The 16,138-nt window shown below is 41.4% G+C and overlaps 2 protein-coding genes across 2 annotated transcripts; one reads left to right on the top strand and one right to left on the bottom strand.

The window, feature by feature from the left end:
- The first annotated feature begins 8,196 nt into the window (after positions 1–8,196).
- On the top strand, positions 8,197–11,228 carry nfkbiab (nuclear factor of kappa light polypeptide gene enhancer in B-cells inhibitor, alpha b). Its single transcript, XM_021585138.2, has 6 exons — positions 8,197–8,519; positions 9,334–9,439; positions 9,594–9,807; positions 10,003–10,091; positions 10,245–10,505; positions 10,746–11,228. Exons 1-6 carry the CDS (start codon positions 8,272–8,274, stop codon positions 10,788–10,790), a joined length of 963 nt encoding a protein of 320 aa, XP_021440813.2. The 5' UTR covers positions 8,197–8,271; the 3' UTR covers positions 10,791–11,228.
- A 2,379-nt stretch (positions 11,229–13,607) lies between these two features.
- On the bottom strand, positions 13,608–16,060 carry LOC110505736 (proteasome subunit alpha type-6). Its single transcript, XM_021585139.2, has 7 exons — positions 15,860–16,060; positions 15,321–15,415; positions 15,140–15,221; positions 14,870–15,025; positions 14,173–14,351; positions 13,980–14,074; positions 13,608–13,815 (listed from the first exon to the last, which is right to left on the bottom strand). Exons 1-7 carry the CDS (start codon positions 15,933–15,935, stop codon positions 13,758–13,760), a joined length of 741 nt encoding a protein of 246 aa, XP_021440814.1. The 5' UTR covers positions 15,936–16,060; the 3' UTR covers positions 13,608–13,757.
- Between the last annotated feature and the right edge of the window lie 78 nt (positions 16,061–16,138).

Here is a 16,138-nt window from a genome sequence, read left to right on the forward strand (position 1 = left end):
TTAGTCACATGTCTGTGGAACTTGTTCAGTTTATGTCTCAGTTGTTGAATCTTGTTATGTTCACACAAACATAAGTTTGCTGAAAACAAACACAGTTGACAGTGAAAGGACGTTTCTTTTTTTGCTGAGTTTAGTTCAGTTAGCTTTGCCTTCTTGAGTACAGGAACAATGGTGGCCATCTTGGAGCATGTAGGGACAGCAGACTGGGATAGGGAGCGATTGAATATGTCCGTAAACACACCAGCCAGTTGGTCTGCTCATTCTGCCCATTAGAAAGAAGACATGGACAGTCTTTATGTTTAGGTCTATACAGTTAAATGGAAACTTATCTTTATTTGACATTGTCTTTCTTTCTCCCTGTCTCCATGTATCTAGCTAGACCAGAGAATATAGGCGTACTGCTGTAGGCCGAAAATCCAAGCTGCGTCACATCCGGCCATGATTGGGATTCCCATAGGGCAGCGTACAATTGGCCCAGCGTCGTCTGGGTTTGGCCAGGGTAGGCCGTCATTGTAATAAGAATTTGTTCATAACTGACTTGCCTAGTTAAATAAAGGTCAAATAAATATATATACAGTCAAATAAAAAAGTTTGGGCACCCCTGACAATTTCCATGATTTCCATTTATAAATAATTGGGTGTTTGGATCAGCAATTTCATTTTGATCTATCAAATAACTGATGGACACAGTAATATTTCAGTAGTGCAATGAGGTTTATTGGATTAACAGGAAATGTGCAAATAAAAAATTGACAGGTGCATAAATTTGGGCACCCCAATAGAAAAATCACATCAATATTTAGTAGAGCCTCCTTTTGCTAAAATAACAGCCTCTAGACACTTCCCATAGCCTCTAATGAGTGTCTGGATTCTGGATAAAGGTATTTTGGACCATTCCTTCTTACAAAACATCTCCAGTTCAGTTAGGTTTGATGGTTGCCGAGCATGGACAGCCCGCTTCAAATCATCCCACAGATTCTCAATGATATTCAGGTCTGGGGACTGGGATGGCCATTCCAGAACATTGTACTTGTTCCTCTGCATAAATGCCCGGGTAGATTTTGAGCAGTGTTTTGGGTCGTTGTCTTGTTGAAATATCCAGCCCCGTCGTAACTTGAACTTTGTGACTGATTCTTCAACATTATTCCCATTAATCTGCTGATATTAAGTGGAATCCATGCGACCCTCAACTTTAACAAGATTCCCAGTACCGGCACTGGCCACACAGCCCCACAGCATGATGGAACCCCCACCAAATGTACTGTGGGTAGCAAGTGTTTTTCTTGGAACACTGTGTTCTTTTGCCGCCTTGCATAACGTCCCTTGTTATGACCAAATAACTTAACCTTTGTTTCATCAGTCCACAGCACCTTATTCCAAAATTAAGCTGGCTTGTCGAAATGTGCGTTTGCATACCTCAAGCGACTCTGTTTGTGGCGTGTGTGCAGAAAAGGCTTCTTCCGCATCACTCTCCCATACAGCTTCTCCTTGTGCAAAGTGCGCTGAATTGTTGAACGATGCACAGTGACACCATCTGCAGCAAGATGATGTAGGTCTTTGGAGGTGGTCTGTGGGCTGTTTTTGACCGTTCTCACCATCCTTCGCCTTTTGCCACTCCGATATTTTACTTGGCCTGCCACTTCTGGTCTTAACAAGAACTGTGCCTGTGGTCTTCCATTTCCTCACCATGTTCCTCACAGTGGACACTGACAGCTTAAATCTCTGCGATAGCTTTTCGTAGCCTTCCTCTAAACCATAATGTTGAACAATCTTTGTTTTCAGGTCATTTGAGAATTGTTTTGAGGCCCCCATGTTTCCACTCTTCAGAGGAGAGAGAACAACAACTTTCAATTGCCACCTTAAATACCTTTTCTCATAATTGGATGCACTTGTCTATGAAGTTCAAGGCTTAATGAGCTCACCAAACCAATTGTGTGTTCCAATGAATCAGTGCTAAGTAGTTACAGGTATTCAAATCAACAGAATGACAAGGGTGCCCACATTTTTGCATAGCCTATTTTTCACATCTGATTTAATTTCATACAACTTAATATTGCTACACTAAAAATCTTTGTCTGGACAATACCCCAGTACTCAGCTTTTATTAGAAAATGAATGGCATGCCACTGATCATTTTCTGTGACGACAGAGTAAATTATTATGCAGCCTCAGAGGGGTGCCCAAACTTTTTCATACAACTGTATATACTTTTTTATTTGTTGTCCTCTGTCGCCATCTTCTGGTTTCTTGTGATTAGTGTGTCCATATGCTGTCATATGGGTACTACATACACACTCGATTTTTCACTATATTTCAGAATGTCTGATTCTTACAGAGCTGCCTGCAATTTAACATCACGAGCTGAACCTCTATCATTGTGTTGTCTTACCACAGCACTGTGAACCGCGGCGCATTGAAGCATATGATTAAAGCATATGATTTGTCTAGTTATGTCCTCTGTAAACTGGTCATCTCTGCATACCCGTTGCAACAATGGTTGATGCGTATTTATAAAACCCACTTAGGCCCCACTCCCCCCTATCTGAGATATCTACTGCAGCCCTCATCCTCCACATACAACACCCGTTCTGCCAGTCACGTTCTGTTAAAGGTCCCTAAAGCACACACATCCCTGGGTCGCTTGTCTTTTCAGTTCGCTGCAGGTAGCGACTGGAACTAGCTGCAACAAACAATCAAACTGGACATTTTTATCTCAATCTCTTCATTCAAAGACAAGGCCATGGGGATACTCTTACTGACAGTTGTGGTAGCTTTGCGTGATGTATTGTTGTCTCTATCTTCTTGCCCGTTCTGCTGTTGTCTGTGACCAATAATGTTTGTACCATGTGTTGTGCTGCTACCATGTTGTGTTGCTAACATGTTGTTGTCATGTTGTGTTGCTACCCATGCTGTGTTGTCATGTGTTGCTGCCTTGCTATGTTGTTGTTTTAGGTCTCTATGTAGTGTTGTCTCTCTTGTCGTTGTAAATAAGAATTTGTTCTTAACTGAATAGCTTAGTTAAATAAAGGTTAAATAAAAATAAAATGTAAGGGATTAAGGGGATTGGATGCACATTTTAAATAAACGCCCCACAAGAGAGTGGAGCTGAATGGAGAGTGAGAAGTTCTCAGCTGAGTTTATAAAACTGTAAAAATAGTGTTTAATGTACAATATTTTCAACAAAATTAGGTTGCTTTTACGCCTGTCCCTATTGCAGAATGCAGCCTTTTGACACAGCTTGTACTAATGCCAACTTTCATCCACATTTGCATTGGTCCCCTCGTTTGGTGATTGGCATTTAGGCTGTGACAACGAAAATGCATCAGACAGACCTACAATACGTTTTAGCAGGGAAGTTTGGTTAGGTGACCTTATTGTAATTATGAAAATAATTTTGTCAAACAGATTGTGAACCCAAAATTGTAATTTAGATTCTAGAGTGGGGACAATAAAAATACAAATAATTTGGTTAAGAGTGTAGGGGCAGATTTATGTAATCTTGTCTAGGAGATTTAGTTTCTATTTACTTCGTTTGATTCTTAACAATTGGCTAAAATATAGGGTAATTACTGTGCTTGTCAGCAAGGACACTACTGTTATTCCCCAAACGTATTTTATTATTCCACTTCTTCACAATTTTGCCATTGTAATCACATATTTTAAATCTCATGTGCCTACTTGTGTCTTTGAAAATTAATTACATGAGGCAATGTATTTGTGCAGCCATTCGTGGATTGAAAAAAAAATAAGTTATACAAATAAAGACAGGGTATGAAATGCTACAGGAATCAAATATAATTTTTGCCATTTTAGTTTTGTGCACATGCTAGGCAGCTCAAAAACGTGTCATATGTTGTCTATGTAGAGTACGGTGATGACAAGGATCTTCAACTAGTAGGCTTAAACCACCTGAATATTGATATTCCTTCGATTTTTCTTGAAGGTTTGAGAAATGAATGGTTATAACAAGAACATTTTCAAACACCCATCACTTGTGAAACATAAATCAGGGGTGGCCAACCCTCCTGGGGAGCAAGCAAGAGTTTCTTCCAGCCCAATTTTAAAGAGATTGTTCACCCAAATTACAAAATACGAAATGTTTGTGTCCTTATCTTGAAAGCAGTCTATGGACAAGGAGACCGCAATGTATGATTTGGTTACCCACTGCCATTAACCATTAATATTTCCTGTGCAGAGCCTTGGTCTTTCTAACTGACAACAGGGATCAATCCCTGCTTCCAACCTTCGCACTGTTTCTGGTATTTGCCTGTCTTCCGATCTCATTTCATTACTGTCAGAAAAAACTGTCAAACCGCCTAAGAATATGCACAAAAAATATTATTATACTTTAAATTTCATCCCCCAAATATCGCAAAGTAACAAAGTCGTCCAATTTTGAGTATTAATTTAATGTTCAAAGCATACTGAATACACCTGATCTGTGTTTTTATTTTATTTTTTAAATCCACTCTGGTCATAGGCCTAATGTCAAAATGCCTAGGATTGCAGGAAATTGGCTTTGAAACAGTAGGCTACTGCTGTTGTGTAGATAGTGATATCTTCTCATCCCAAGACATGAAATGCATCCAAATCAGGCGTTCTCAGTCTGCCTTTAAATAAGAAAATAAAGCATTCCCTTATATTTCCCTACATGTCTGAGTAGGGCTAATGGTGTGAAAATGTTTGGTCACAGTATTAACATGCCACAGCATATCATCAGAGAACAAAGATTGTGTTATTTTCAGCTAGCCTATATGCTAATACTTTGTGGCTTATTTCCATGCATTTACTATAATTCACTTCTCTTTTTGCCCTGCACTGTTAGAGGAATTTTACTGTACCCTGCAATTAAATCTGCAACCTTGTACATGTCACTAATAAACGCCACAATATAACAAGGACAATGTTGAGGAAGTTTAAAGAGGATACTGTAAATTATTTACTTTTTAGATAAATGAGTCATTTTAGCTGAAGGATCTATATATATGCCTGTTATCCTATCTGCCAACCCTTTATCTTCTCTGGACAAGAAACTGAAAGGAAACTGCATTCCCCACATTGTTCAAATGTTCGCTAAACCATGGGGAAGGAGCATGATCTTTCTATTTCCCTCTCTCTTTCTCTCTCTCTGTCTCTCACTCACACACACACACACACACACACACACACACACACACACCTGACTCACCTGACTTACCTGACTCACCTCACCTGGTATGCTTTACTCATTAACTCACTGGGAAGTCCGGAGGAATCCAAAGAAAGGAGTCATGATTCATAGTCACCTTGCCTGGATAAGATGTCACAACGAAATGCCAACTGTAAAGACAAAGTTGCACACAAAATGCACAATGTCATCAATTCGATTAACACACACTACTGTTTTCCATTGGGTTGGACTGGTTGTTTGACAAGGCAGAACACTCATCACTTACATTTACTTACATTTACATTTTGATTCAGTGATTCACTAGTATTAATTATGAGTCACTATTACTGTAGACATGCCAGAATAAGGCTGTAACATAGACATGTCCATTCTTGTCTGCTCATGCCCATTGCTCAGTGTTTGTGTTTCCAAAACTCCTGCCCTGTGGAGTTTTAGGGATTCCCATACATGCCCTCCCTCCACCCTGTCCTCCTCCCTTCCCCCAGTAAGATACAGATTATGGGCTTTAAAGTTGAGTTTTCCCTGAAACTCCCATCCAGCCAACAGACATAATCTAACTGCAGCACTAGTGTTGTGAAAAAGGTTTATATTCCAATGTTATGAGACATTTTTTGCAGAATATTGTTAATGGAGATTTGCTGTTCTCTTTGTTGTGAAAATTAAACTATTCTCAGGCTGAAACCTGTATGTGTGTCTTTTCTGCACGCACACTCAATATTACTGTTTATGTGCAGATAACCCAGGGTTGTGTAATAACACGGTCTCCCATCTTTCCATGCACAGACGTTGTTGTTCCTCAAAAAGTACTTCATGTGCCAGGAGTTTCCTACCACGTCCGGTCCACTCAGTCATGTGACTCCATAGAACATCTAAAGAGAACATGTCAAAAAAGGACTATCATAACATGAGATAAAAAAAAAGTAATGACCTTACATACCTAGACTTGAATTAAAGTCAGATTAATCATACGGTTTTGTGCCACAGTGGAATAAACATTTATTTTATTGCACTTCAGGTAATACTTGCCATTGACCTTGTCAAATGATTAATTGTCTTGCTATACAGGTTATTGATCAGATCATGGTTCACCCATACAGACAGAGAGACTAAAAATGGCAACAAACTGGTCTTTTTTTCAAGTTCAGCTGGGTCATTTCAGACATGTCAGTCATTAGTCATGTTCTGTCAGTAAGGTCAGATAAACAGTGGTTACCACCACTAGTGTGTATGTTCCTGTCAGTGTGGTCTGGTAACACATGGAGATAGTTGATGTGTATGATTGTGTTTCTTCCCGTGTTGTGCAAATAGAAAGACCCCTGGATTTCACTGTGTTGTTCACACCACACACATTAAACAATAGTCGATTGGCATCAAGGATAAATACAGTGTATTCGGAAACTATTCAGACCCCTTCCCTTCTTCCACATTTTGTTACGTTACAGCCTTATTCTGAAATGGAAGAAAACATTTTTTCCCTCATCAATCTTCACACAATACCCCATAATGACAAAGTGAAAAACATTTGCAAATGTATTAAAAATATTTATTTACATAAGTATTCAGACCCTTTGCTATGAGACTCAAAATTGAGCTCCGGTACATCCTGTTTCCATTGATCAGCCTTGATGTTTCTACAACTTGATTGGTGTCCACATCTGTGGTAAATTAAAATGATTGGACATGATTTGAAAAGGCACACACCTGTCTATTTAAGGTCCCATAGTTGACAGTGCATGTCAGAGCAAAGACGAAGCCATGAGGTCGAAGGAATTGTCCATAGAGCTCTGAGACAGGATTGTGTCGAGGGACAGATCTGGGAAGGGTACCAAAAAAGGTCTGCAGCAGTGAAGGTCCCCAAGAGCACAGAGGCCTCCATCATTCTTAAATGGAAGAAGTTTGGAATCACCAAGACTCTTCCTAGAGCTGGCCGCCCGGCCAAACTGAGCAATCAGGGGAGACTGGCCTTGGTCAGGGAGGTGACAAAGAACACGATGGTCACTCTGGCAGAGCGCCAGAGTTCCTCTGTGGAGATGGGAGAACCTTCCAGGAGGACAACCATCTCTGCAACACTCCACCAATCAGGCCTTTATGGTAGAGTGCCCAGACGGAAGCCAGTCTTCAGTAAAAGGCACATGACAGCCTCCTTGGAGTTTGCCTAAAGGCACCTAAAGAACTCTCAGATCATGAGAAAGAAGATTCTCTGGTCTGATGAGACCAAGATTAAACTATTTGGCCTGAATGCCAAGTGTCATGTTTGGAGGAAACCTGGCACCATCCCTATGGTGAAGCATGGTGGTGGCAGCATCATGCTGTGGGGATGTTTTTCAGCCTCAGGGACTGGGAGACTTGTCAGGATTGAGGTAAAGATGAACAGAGCCAAGTACAGAGATATCCTTAGAGAGAACCTGCACCAGATCACTCAGTACCTCAGACTGGGGGTGAAGGTTCACCTTCCGACTGGACAATGACCGTAAGCACACAGCCAAGACAAAGCAGGAGTGGCTTCGGGACAAGTCTATGGATGTCCTTGAGTGGCCCAGCCAGAGTCTGGACTGGAACCCGATCGAACATCTCTGGGGAGACCTGAAAATAGCTGTGCAGCGACGCTCCCCATCCAACCTGACGGGGCTTGAGAGGATCTGCAGAGAGGAGGTGCTTCAACAAAGTACTGAGTAAAGGGTCTGGATACTTATGTGAATGGTATTTCAGTAATTTTTTTAATACATGCAAACATTTTTAAAAACCTGTTTTTGCTTTGTCATAATGGGGTATTGTGTGTAGATTTATGAGGAGATAAAAAAAAACAGTAATCCATTTTAGAATAAGGACGTAACATAATAAAATGTGGAAAAAGTCAAGTGGTCTGAATACATTCTGGATGCACTGTAAGTAGACACAAACCTAATCTGTTTTTTTTAAGGGGGTTCGTTTCATGTTGGATAAACGGCCACAATAATGATAATGCAGAATTTAAATATGTGACAGTGCAATCCGCCTGGAAATCCCCCACCCTGTGTTGACTCCTCCCCTCGGGCACCACTATAATTTAATGCTGGTGTATGTAAAGTTCTGAATTACAACCAACACATAAGCCAGTGTCAATGGACCTTCATAGAGCGAGAATCCTCAACCACATGGATTGTAACACTGATGGTCGACATTCTAAGGATGGGAAAGTTAAATCTTTCAATGAAGAGCGGCTGGACAGTGGCCTCGACTCTCTCAAAGATGAGGAATATAAAGTTGTCGCCTGTGAGCTCGAGCGTCTTCGCGTGGATTGTCTCCCACCGCAGAGAGACGAATGCGGCAATGAACCGTGGAAGGAACACATTTCAGAGGATGGAGACACGTACGTTGAGAAACTATAATACCATCTGTGGACATGCAAGTTTTTTTTCCATGTCAGAAGATAGTTACACCAAGTCTACTATAAATAATGCATTGTTATTGTTATGTTTAGGCTACATAGGTAAGCTAACGGACAGCTCGTTGGGCAATTCGACTAAGGGTCCTGGTTGAAATAACCGAGCCGACAAAGTGAAAATCAATCGTTGTGCCCTTGAGCAAGGCACTTAACTCTAATTTGCTTCAGGGGCGCCTTACTACTATGGCATACCCTGTAAAACAATACATTTCACTGCACCTATCCGGTGAATGTGACAATATAAAAACAAATGTACGCTTATTTTTTGTAGTTGAGTAATTTTTGCGCAATTGTGGGTGTCTTCCAGTGTGCAACAGTTATTATTAGCATTTGCATGCAAAGCAGCCTCTAAACAATGCACAAGGAAGGTATTGGGGGGAGTTACAGTCAGAGTGATTATTATGGTCATTGTGTACGTAAACAAAAGGCTATCAGAACGGAATGTACTATGGCCGGGGGTCAAATGGGCGGCGCTCACCCTCTGCCCCAGCCGGGAAAGTCCCAGGCCTCGTGCCAGAAACCACGCGCTGCAACGTACGCCAGTGCGTCAAGCCACCACTAGTAGAAATAGCTTGAGGGGGAAAAAGTGTGAAGTCCATGAAGTGCTGCCGTTAAAGTGCTGCTCATTAAACATTTTAAACCCCTACATGTCATATTCATGTTAATTTATTTTGTTTAGTAATCTGAGCAGTTAAATAATACATCCCTTTTTTCTTATTTATTTTTTAAATCTATGCAGGCTTCTCCACCTTGCCATTATCCATGAAGCCAAGGACTGTGCAAGGAAGATGATAGAGCTGTCATGCAATGAGCCTTTCCTCAATCAATATAACCACCAGAGACAGGTAAATACAGCTAAAACCTGCACAAATAGATGCATAGGTAGAATACCAGGTGTATGTGTATGTACGAGAGAGTGAAGTATATGCACACTTACAATAACGTTTTTTTTGTGTGAGACCCATACTTCCAGTTCCTAACCAAATCCCTCCTCCATAGACTCCTCTCCACCTGGCTGTGATCACAGAGCAGGCTGAAATAGTGGAGCGTCTCCTGAAGGCTGGCTGTGACCCCACGCTAGTGGACGACAGTGGCAACACAGCCCTTCACATCGCCTGCAGGAAGGGCTCTCTCACCTGCTTCAGTGTCCTCACCCAGACCCAGGGCTGCTCTACCCAGCTCCCAGCCATTATGGCCACACCAAACTACAGTGGTAAGAAGGGTCTAGTCTATTTTCTGTTACTTGTTTCAGCTGGTAGGGAATCTGTGGCCATACTGAAACGAAGCAATTACTAAATAATGTTTAACAACTGCAGTAATTACAGTTACTACACAGGTATAAGGGCAGCTTAATGTAAAGTGTTATCCTTTTCTCTGACCATTGGTCTTCCTCTGCTCTCTGTTACAGGTCAGAACTGTTTGCATCTGGTCTCTATCCATGGCTTCCTCTCGCTAGTGGAGAGGCTTGTTGATCTCGGAGCTGACATCGATGCACAGGTATGCATGCAACAGCTTAGTCTTTCTTCAACCCTACCCTCACAAAAGTCCACTCATTTGCCTATAATGTCATGCATATTTAATAAAAAGCATCCAGATGATGTGTATTTTCCGTTAACTTATTTGGTACTTGTTTGTCCCTTGGTGTTCCAGGAGCAGTGCAATGGCCGCAGCCCTCTCCACCTGGCTGTTGACCTACAGAACCTGGACTTGGTGCTGCTCCTGGTCAGTAAAGGGGCGAATGTCAACAGCCTGACCTATGGCGGTCACACGCCGTACCACTTGACCTACGGACGCCAGAACACCTCCATCGAAAGGGAACTGTATGAGCTGACAGCTCAGGAGCTGAGAGAACTGCCAGACAGTGAGTCTGAGGACAGTGAGGAAGAGGAGGGACAGTCTGATGATGAAGTGGTGAGTGTGACTTAACTCTGATGTGAGTTTATTTGGACTGTGAGTGTGTGACACATCACTACTGTGTGTGATTGCTTATGTAGGGTATAGGGTTTTGTCATATAGTTGTGTAGTTATACTAAACTGTGAAAATGGTTCAGCATATCTAGCTGTATGTCATGAGTGAACCCAGCAGATTAGACGTTTTAGATAGTCATGAGTGAACTTGGCTCTAATCCACCTTCTCCTTTCCTTTCGCAGGTGACATGTTGGTATGATGACGTTCAATGGAATGGGTGCCATTAGAAAATAGACCACAGAACCTCCAAAGAACAGTAGTACAGGCAGAGACAGAAGCTCATCTGTGCACAGGCTTTAGCTTTGGTACAGTCGCATGCCGAAGTGGTGCCAACCTCAGAGGTAGAGGATGGCAGAAGACTGGTACAGCAGGGGTACAACAGACTGAGAAAGTGATGATGGACAGTGTGAACCACTGAGAAGATGCCAAATAAACAAAATGGATGCCAATAAATAAGTCTTTATGGCTCTGAAAGAGACTCATTATCACAGCATACATCCTACCAACGATGTAATAACGCCTACATGTATTATATTGTAAATGGATGTGAATACAAAGATGTATATTTTTTAAATGTGTAAAGTTCGACTATTGTAAATGATTTCCATTGTTTGTGGAAAAGCAAGCCACACACTCCAGTAAATTAAAACAATACATATTTAACATTGCCTTGATTTCTGGTGTTTTTCCATCTGTTGGAGATTGATGAAAAATATGGTAATTTTTCAGAACTCAGTCATACCTCTTTACGAGACTGAATCATGCAATTATTGTTAAATAAATTACACAGATGCTGAAAGGTGCAGATAAATGGCACATCACAAATGCCCGAACAGAATAAGGGACTCAAGTCCCAAGATGCTGGTCTATCAGGCTTGTGAATGAGTTACAGCCATATGATGAGCTGTACCATCTATCCATAGACTTGTATAGGTAATTCGTATTGTTATTATAGCTGAGCACACTGGAATTTCCTGTAAGGGTGGGGCCAAGACTGGCAGCAGCGAAAAATTTCCCTGGGGAGTCAGAGCTTCCAAGACATAAGGAAGTCTCAGATGTTTAATGTGATTAAGGTCATGTGATGAGGGATATACAGTAACTTTGATTACCTGTGTGTGTGTGTACAAACAGTCTGGTAGAACTCCGAGACTATTGTCAGTGTGGTTATTGTCATGCGTATTAGTACAAGCTTAAAAGCTCATGGGAATCTACCACTGAGCTACTGATTTTCATACTACAAAGATGAGTCATTTTGTCTTGTCGGTCTACTTTTCAGTGGTGCCGTCTCAAAGAAACCTCTGCAGGTGAAGGCAAATTATTTAGTCATAGCATGCTCCCTCAAAGCCCGAAGTGATCAGGAAACACAAGAAGGACAGGCAGGCCATTCAGAAAAGAGTCCCGAGGGGGAATAAGAGAAGCTCATATGACTCGGCCTGACAAGGAGAAATGACAAAGCCTTCAGATGGAAAATCCAGACCGTCTTCATGAAGGGGAATATACAGTGCATTTGGAAATTATTCAGACCCCTTGACTTTTTCCACATTTTGTTAGATTACAGACTTATTATAAAATTGTTTAAATAATTTTCTTCATCAACCTACACATAATACCCCATGACAAAGCAAAAACAGTTTTTTAGAATTTTTTAGAATATACAAAACCCCTGAAATATCACATTTACTTCAGTATTCAGACCCTTTACTCAGTACATTGTTAAAGCACCTTTGGCAGCAATTACAACCTTGAGTCTGCTTGGGTATGACGCTACAAGCTTGGCACACCTGTATTTGGGGAGTTTCTCCCATTCTTCTCTACAGATCCTCTTCAAGCTTTGTCAGGTTGGATGGGGAGTGTCACTGCACAGCTATTTTCAGGTCTCTCCAGAGATATTCGATCGGGTTCAAGTCTGGGCTCTGGCTGGGCCACTCAATGACATTGAGACTTTGTCCCGAAGTCACTCCTGCATTGTCTTGGCTATGTGTTTAAGGTCATTGTCCAGTTGGAAGGTGAACCTTTGCCCCAGTCTGAGGTCCTGAACGCTCTGGAGCAGGTTTTCATCAAGGATTTCTCTGTACTTTGCTCTGTTCATCTTTCCCTCAATCCTGACTAGTCTCCCAGCCCTGAAAAACATCCGCACAGCATGATTCTGCCACCATGCTTCACCGTAGGGATGGTGCCAGGTTTCCTCCAGACATGACACTTGGTATTCAGGCCAATGAGTTTAATCTTTGTTTCATCAGACCAGATGGTCTGAGGGTCCTTTAGGCAAACTCCAAGGAGGCTGTCATGTGCCTTTTACTGAAGAGTGGCTTCCGTCTGACCACTCTACCATAAAGGCCTGATTGGTGGAGTACGGCAGATAGTTCCCCTTTTGGAAGTTTCTCCCATCTCCATCAGTGACCATCGGGTTCTTGGTCACCTCCCTGACCAAGCATCGGAGCTCTACGGACAATTCCTTCGACCTCATGTCTTGGTTTTTGCTCTGACATGCACTGTCAACTGTGGGACCTTATATAGACAGGTGTGCCTCTTTCCAAATCATGCCCAATCAATTGAATTGACCACAGGTGGACTCCAATCAAGTTGTAGAAACATCAAGAACAATGAATGGAAACAGGATGCATAAATGTGAACACTTATGTAAATGTCATCATTGAAGATGAGGTAATTCCATTTTAGGTGATTGCTAAAAATCAGAGTTGTCTTTGATAAGACATTTGTGGATGTGAGTATTAAGTTTATAATGCACACATGCTTACAACCACTTCAAGAATGCTGTACATCCAGCAGTCTAGAACAGGGAATAAGGGGATCTTCAACCTCATTGCTCAACTTTCAAATATTATTGTATTGCATCACTAATGTGCTGAGCTGTGTGGACAACTTATTTCAAAAGATCTGAATCCACTTGCCTTTGTTATTTTACTTATTAAGACATTCAGGGATTTCTATAGCACACACACAATCATGGTGTCAAATAACAGTCAGCATAAGGCTTTGGATCTATGCACCATATCTGTATGGGGAAAGAAAACCTACCAGGATTTGAGTTTCTCGAAAACATTCTCTTTAATTGAACAGCGTAAATGTACAGCAAAAAAGAAGTCAGGGCTTTCGTTCTGAAGATCAGTGGTTGTGTTCTCTGTCATATTTCTAGGGTAGTCTCCCCTCTAGACTGGAACACATGGAAACACTCAATCTCGCTCTGACAGGGACACAAGGTGGACATCGATCTCGGTCTCTGTCAGGATCCTGTAAATGGAGAGAGGCAAATAGGTTATGTACAAAGATCCAGTCAGAATCACTATCTGTCCAAAAGATTGAATTTCTATTTACACTCATGACTTCCTATGTTATTTTCTGCACCAAGCTTCAAAAAGTTCCATCACTATTAAACAATTCCCATGGAGACTCACCTGAATTTAGGGTCTTCCGTTGTAATGACTCCGATCTCTAGCTCGGAGGGCTTGAAGTCAATGGACAGTACCGTAGACAAACAAGTTATCGCAGTCTGTAAACAAGAGGATTAGACTTAAACTATTTCAAATCGGGACTAGTTTGCTGATTTAAGTTTTATTATTCTACACGCCAAGGGGTAAGGTATTTTACCTCGATTGTTTGCGCAAAGGTCCAGTCCAGTTTCTTCTTGACCTTTTTCTCCAGGAAGGTGGTGGCCTCTGTCTGTTTGACCCCAGCAGCAGTGGCCTTGAAGCCACAGTAGTATCCTGCAGGGTCACACTTATACACCTGGGGACCACACTCCTCATCCACACCAATCACTATCATGCCTGCAACAATGGATAAAAAAAAAAACAATTAATTGAGACCAAAACTAAAAGCATCTTAGCTAAGAATGCAACTTTCTTACTCTGCACCCCCCCCCCCCCAATTTTTATTTTTTTTTTAAACATTTTAGTCATTTAGCAGATGCTCTTATCCAGAGTGACTTACTCTTAGTGCATTCATCTTAAGATAGCTGGGTGAGAACCACATACCGCAGTCATAGTAAGTACATTTTTCTTCAATAAATACGTTTTCAGCAATGTCAGTGCAAGTAGGAAAAGTGCAGTTTTTTAGGGGGAGGGGGGATAAGACAGATGTCTTATTTAAGATACTCTTTGAAAAGGTAGGGTTTCAGACGTTTTGATAAGATGGGCAGGGACTCTGCTTTCCTGACGTTTTTATTAGTGAGGAACAACAGTCGTACGGTTCATTTTAAACCAGCGGGTTTGGTTCACCTCCAATAATTTGAAACCACTTATAGTCCAAGATTATTACTATTTTTAAACAGAATTGTAACACTTACAGCAACCCAGAGGTCTCATCTCAGCATTCTGTGTGTACACCTGAGAGATGTCAGCCATCCTCTTACACAGCATGTCCACTGGGATCTCATAGCCATACTTGTACTTCCAGTTGGCTGCTTCGTAGCGAGCTCTCTGGACTTGAGACTTGCTGTCAGCTGAACACAAATTAATCGGATATTATTTGTCATTATTACAGAAATGAATTAATACACTCCATGAACTTCATCTTCAGTCTGTATTGGATATTTCAACCTTAAAATATTTCCCACCCGTCATTCCGGACATGACACAGCCAATGTTTTCTGTGATTTTGAATAGATGTGTGACTGTGGAGGCATCAAGAAGCTTGTCCTGTGGGAGAGATTGAAGAGTACATCTCATTACTGCCTGTAACATCGCATAGGCAATATGATAACAGAGCAATGAATAAGTCATGAAGGGTGTTCTTACTGGAACTTTCTTCTGTGTGACGACAACTGCACAGTCTTGTCCTCGGATAGCTAATGAGGTAAGGCCACCTTGATTGATAGCCTTGAATGCATATTCTGGGGAAATAAACAACAGGAAAACATTATGCATCACTCCAGACTGTTGTTTATGGAAGAGATAACAGATTCAAAGCGGCAACTGTCAAATAACGTTACACGAGTAGTTCTTAAATTAAAAAATGTCAAGCGCAACAGGAACTGTTGACAGATTTGAATTAGACGTTAGCTAGGATAGCTACTTAGCTGGCTAACTAGCTAATTGATTAGCTACTAGTTAGCAAGCATAATCAATGTCTTATGCGTTAGGATCTGAAAATGTTAACATACATTATCCGTTCACTGACAGAATCAAACAGCTAGCTAGAGATAATATGCCTAACTTAAGTAACATGTTCCTTAACATTACTAGCTAGCTAAATTACTAGCTTACGTTAGTTTGCTACCGGTGATGACTGCGCAAGTTAGTATTTTTTCTTGTCTTCATAACGATCCCATACTAACCGACTTGGTAGAGTCTGCCCTCTGGAGAGAATATGGTAATATGTCGGTCAAATCCTGCACTCGACCCTCGGGACATTGTGTTGGTAAACAAGCAAATATGTATAAAAGTTGAAACTGAAAATAGAACAGCTCAGGGAAAAACGATGCACGGCAATGACCCCCGGAAGTAGTTCTCGGGAACAGTAGATTCATGTTCGGGTCAAGCGAAGAAGAGGCGTGGTTTACTCACACTGGTTTGATGAATGCTTTTTATTTATTTAGGACTCAAAGTGATTGGGT

The sequence above is a fragment of the Oncorhynchus mykiss genome, chromosome 25 (genome assembly GCF_013265735.2).
Source record: "Oncorhynchus mykiss isolate Arlee chromosome 25, USDA_OmykA_1.1, whole genome shotgun sequence".
Classification (NCBI taxonomy): Eukaryota; Metazoa; Chordata; class Actinopteri; order Salmoniformes; family Salmonidae; genus Oncorhynchus; species Oncorhynchus mykiss.

Bases quoted from the DNA above. Each gene is read 5' to 3' on its own strand.
- LOC110505736 (XM_021585139.2), bottom strand. From the start codon at position 15,935: ATGTCCCGAGGGTCGAGTGCAGGATTTGACCGACATATTACCATATTC. The intron at 15,416-15,859 runs GTTAGTATGGGA...TTATTTCCCCAG, and splicing joins GGGCAGACTCTACCAAGTCG to AATATGCATTCAAGGCTATC. The intron at 14,075-14,172 runs GTAAAATACCTT...TCTTGTTTACAG, and splicing joins CCTTTGCGCAAACAATCGAG to ACTGCGATAACTTGTTTGTC.
- nfkbiab (XM_021585138.2), top strand. From the start codon at position 8,272: ATGGACCTTCATAGAGCGAGAATCCTCAACCACATGGATTGTAACACT. The intron at 10,092-10,244 runs GTATGCATGCAA...TTGGTGTTCCAG, and splicing joins GAGCTGACATCGATGCACAG to GAGCAGTGCAATGGCCGCAG. The intron at 10,506-10,745 runs GTGAGTGTGACT...TTCCTTTCGCAG, and splicing joins GACAGTCTGATGATGAAGTG to GTGACATGTTGGTATGATGA.